This window comes from Acipenser ruthenus, unplaced genomic scaffold (assembly GCF_902713425.1).
Source record: "Acipenser ruthenus unplaced genomic scaffold, fAciRut3.2 maternal haplotype, whole genome shotgun sequence".
Classification (NCBI taxonomy): Eukaryota; Metazoa; Chordata; class Actinopteri; order Acipenseriformes; family Acipenseridae; genus Acipenser; species Acipenser ruthenus.
In genome coordinates this window covers 37590-41742 of record NW_026708631.1, presented here as the reverse complement: position 1 = coordinate 41742, position 4153 = coordinate 37590, and the positions used below count along the sequence as shown (strand labels likewise).

The following is a 4153-nucleotide window of genomic DNA, read 5'->3' as shown; positions in this document are numbered from 1 at the left end:
CTATACTAGAGCAATGTGTTGTTGTATTATAAATAGCAATAAGAATACACATGCAAACAGTGTTTATTTATTAATTTGAGAAATTATGACACCTAGTGGTTGTTAACTGTGTTGTGTATTCTTAGCTACTCATCCCTCCCCTGTACAATATATCTTTTTCTGGAATCACAAATATACTGGCCCAGATATGTTCTTTAATATTCTACACAACTGTAAAGACAACTGTGGTGGAAAGCACGAGTGGCCATATTCAGGCAGATTAAAAATAATTCCGGCGCCTCCTCAAGACTCACCTCTTCAGACAGCACCTGTAGAAACTCCTCTTTTCCATCTGGACACTTATCACTCTTCCTTAAATGCACTTTACTTGCTCTTATCTGCTCCCTATTTTACTGCATTTAACCCTGTACTTTAGAGTACTGTAATCTGTCGAGTGTCATTTAATCTGTAGTATTTTGTATTTAATTATATCCTGATGTAACTATCACTGACACTGTTATCTGTTCCGTTATTGAATCGTAATCGTATTAATACTTATACTGATTCTTGAAATGTATTTTTGTCTACGACTGTAAGTCACCCTGGATAAGGGTGTCTGCTAAGAAATAAAATAATAATAAATACAAATAAGTGTATAATTTACATAATTTCTTGCTAGTTTCATACATCAAATTCCTCTGAAAATTTATTTCAAAATAGGGCCTAAAATGTGTAAAAATGTGGCTTGGCACACCTATGTGTCCCCCTTTTCTTCTGAATATTAGCAGCACACTTCCAGTGGAGTCATGTGGTATGTGTGTTTCCTCTTGCAGGTTGGCAGCTATTGCACTTTTAGTTCTGAAGGATGAAGAGGATGCCTTCTGGTGTCTGGTGGCTGTTGTTGAAATCATAATGCCACAAGACTACTACAGCAAAACCCTCACTGCCTCTCAGGTTCCTGTTATGGAAATTGGCTAATTTGTCCATGTCTCTCCGTTATTACTAAGAAAATGTTAAAATATTTGTGACATTGCTTGTCAGCCTATAGCTGAGTTTTAATGCTATCCCCTTTGCTTCACCAGTAAGTACTGTGGATGTGTTAATTCAGGCAGTCATAGTCCCTATTTGTTCTAACAGCTGAGCAACTCATGCTGCTCTAAGCAGAGCTCTTTGTTCCTTGCAGGCTGATCAGAGGGTGTTCCGTGACTTTCTTGCTGAGAAGATGCCTCGCCTGACGGCCCACTTCAAGGAGCACAGCATCGATCATTCCCTCATCACCTTCAACTGGTTCCTGGTGGTCTTCGTGGAAAGTCTGGTCAGCGACATCCTGCTCAGAGTGTGGGACGCTTTCCTCTATGAGGGCACAAAGGTACAGCGCTGGCTGTGTTAGTAATTGATCCTTTAATACCCACCCCCCCACCACCAACACCACCCACACCACCCACACTTACCCAACTGTGTTGAAACGTGCTTAATACATTTTTCAGCACAAATTGTTGAGAAAAATTGTCTTAACTTGCAAACATGTGCACAGTATGTCACACTTACATTGTAACAGCTTATCCAATTATTTTAAATTATAGTAATGACATTTTAGAGAGTTATAGAGAGTAAAAATGAAAAACATGGAAATAAGTTAAATATAATTAATTATAAAAGGGCTCAGTCCAGTGACGACTTGATGAGCGAAAGTATCCTTCTTTTTTAACCTGAACAGTATTTCCTTCTTTCTGTTTCCAGGTGATATTTCGCTATGCACTGGCCCTCTTTAAGTACAATGAAGAGGACATTCTAAAAATTCACGACAATCTGGAAATCTACCAATACCTCCGTTTTTTCACCAAAAACTATCTCTGATGGCAGGTGAGGCAGAATGAGGATGATGATAATGTACAGCAGACGCATCAGACCAGTTGCTGTCAATCACAGACTGTATAAACAGTTCACACTCATCTCACTCACTCCAGTGACCATGCTTTTAACCACTAGTAAAGTTAGTGATTTCAATAAACTGTCTTGTACCATTTTGATGATGGTAAATGTGAACAGTGATTTTGCAGTTTACTGAGCTTTACCATGCATCCACTATGAAACCGTAAGTCCTTCTTTACCATTCACTTCCTACAGGTAATGGAGCCCCCACCTCACAGACCCACATAATGTCCTCTTTGCAGCTTAGAAAACAGATGTACTGTATGTATAGCTGTTTAATGAACAGTTTGCAAGCAGATTATTAAAGTGTTGAACAATTTAACTGGTAGGTCAATTGGCTGGTTTCACAGGCCCTGATTAGCACTAATCCTGGACTACCTATTGTTATCTTAGGTAAGGTAGTCCAAAATTAGTACTAATTGTAGTTTGTGAAACCAGCCGTTTAAGATCCTATTAAAAACAGAATTTTCTTGCCATTAGGTCTTAGTAGTAAAAATAAGTTATCCTAAGGATGAATAATTCTAAGGTTCTGTTGCCTTTTATTTACTGAAAACATTTATTTTCTGTTATCCTGTAGCACGGAACTGGATCAATCAGTCTGCTTCTCTTGATTTTCAGTGAAATAACTGGGATTATATGATAATAATTTGGCAGAGCTTTCTCACAATGACTGTAAAGCAGCAGAAATATGTTTCCATTTAGTTCTCAAAGCCTTTTCATTGGAATTATTGATCCAATCACCATGTTTCTCCTCTGTCCAGCCACTAAACCTGAAATACAAACACATTTATTTAGATGCAGCCATTCATGCTTCAGTATTAGACAAGAATCCAGGCAGTGCCGGCTGTGCAGAGACAGGGGGCCATTGACTGATTTGGACCACCTGAAGATTGATACACTGTAGAAGTTAATGGGTTCAATATCTAAACAATTATGTTAGAAAATTAGCAAGCAACAACTTTGTATGTCAGACTTACATTTTTTGTTCCTGTTAGAACTGTGCATTGTTTCTCAAGTGTGTATGTTTGTCTTTTTGTGTCTTTTTATGAATTTAATTTTGGCAGGCCCATATGTTGTTGTTTATTTATTTATTTATTTATGTATTTTTTGAAAGGGAAAAATGCAGAGTTCCCAGGTCCTTTTAACTTTGCAGTTGTTTCATCAGTGGCATTTTGTTTTCTCTGTATCTTCTGTCATTAGGAAACTAATGAACATAGCATTTAATGATATGAATCCCTTCCCTACGAAGCTGCTGAAGAACAGACGAGAGTTTCACATGTAGAGCCTGACAGCCGAGCTGCTGGAGCTGGAGAGGATACAGAAGGAATTTGTGAAAGAACAACAAGTGGAGCGCAAAGACAAGGACCTGGACACTGCTGTCAGCGAAGACGAAGAAGTAATACAGACTGCAGTTACCTTGCATCACACGTCCTGACGTTATTGAAAAATTACACATCACTGATACTATTTAAACTAATTTGTTTGCCTTATTATTCCCTGCTGTGGAATATAGTGGGGCTTACATACTGTGTATGTCACACATACATCTAACTGTTATCCTTTGTCTGTTGTTGAGTATATAGGTATGTCAGACTTACATTTTTACATGTACAGTTCGGCTCTTATTTTGTAATGGCGCGTGATGTACCGACATACTTGTTTTAGAGTCAACAAATTAAGTTTACCAAACCTGTCAAAATGCAGAATATTAATGGAAATAGGTGTGTTGGTAATACACACACACTACATCTCTGAATGCTTGACTTCAAATCCAGTTTTAGTCACACATGAAAGGAGTATGGTGGTCCTAAGCCCTCGGCTTCCACAAACACAAAACCAACACACAGTGCAGCACAATTGGCACAAAGGGCAAACCTGTTTCTTATCTCATAAAACAGCCTTTTACTATAACTGTCATCTGTCAGTCTCTGAATTTCTTCAATCAGCAGTTCCATTCCACTCAGATCAATTTAGTAAAATAATTATTTTGTAGTTTCCCAAGAAACAAAAACTCATTAGAGATCTTGAAAATTAATGTCTTGAATGTGATTAATTTAGGCCAGGCTAATCTGAACAAGTACAGAGATTCCAGTTATTTTCAGACCGGCAACCAGATTCCAGATTTTCTAAACGAGACTATCTCTGAAATAAACTTATTTTTTATGCATTGGTTGTTTGTTTATATTCCTGTAAATTGCATAGTTCAGTTATTGCTAAGTTAAGAGAAAGATGTTGCTTTGTT

The 4153-nt window shown here is 37.7% G+C and overlaps 1 protein-coding gene across 2 annotated transcripts; it reads left to right on the top strand.

The window, feature by feature from the left end:
* The first annotated feature begins 16 nt into the window (after positions 1–16).
* LOC131734968 (TBC1 domain family member 2A-like) lies at positions 17–3876 on the top strand. Of its 2 annotated transcripts, XM_059021475.1 has the most exons (4): positions 17–933; positions 1163–1348; positions 1720–1842; positions 3112–3876. In XM_059021475.1, exons 1-3 carry the CDS (start codon positions 718–720, stop codon positions 1834–1836), a joined length of 519 nt encoding a protein of 172 aa, XP_058877458.1. In that variant the 5' UTR covers positions 17–717; the 3' UTR covers positions 1837–1842; positions 3112–3876. The 2 variants fall into 2 exon arrangements, with proteins under 2 accessions (XP_058877458.1, XP_058877459.1); XM_059021476.1 differs by lacking the exon at positions 1720–1842.
* The last annotated feature ends 277 nt before the right edge of the window (positions 3877–4153 follow it).

What these genes read in the sequence shown, in the direction of transcription:
- LOC131734968 (XM_059021475.1), top strand. Translation starts at nt 718, where the DNA reads ATGTGGCTTGGCACACCTATGTGTCCCCCTTTTCTTCTGAATATTAGC. An exon ending in AAACCCTCACTGCCTCTCAG is followed by an intron (nt 934 to 1,162) that starts GTTCCTGTTATG and finishes TGTTCCTTGCAG; the next exon opens with GCTGATCAGAGGGTGTTCCG. An exon ending in TCCTCTATGAGGGCACAAAG is followed by an intron (nt 1,349 to 1,719) that starts GTACAGCGCTGG and finishes TTCTGTTTCCAG; the next exon opens with GTGATATTTCGCTATGCACT.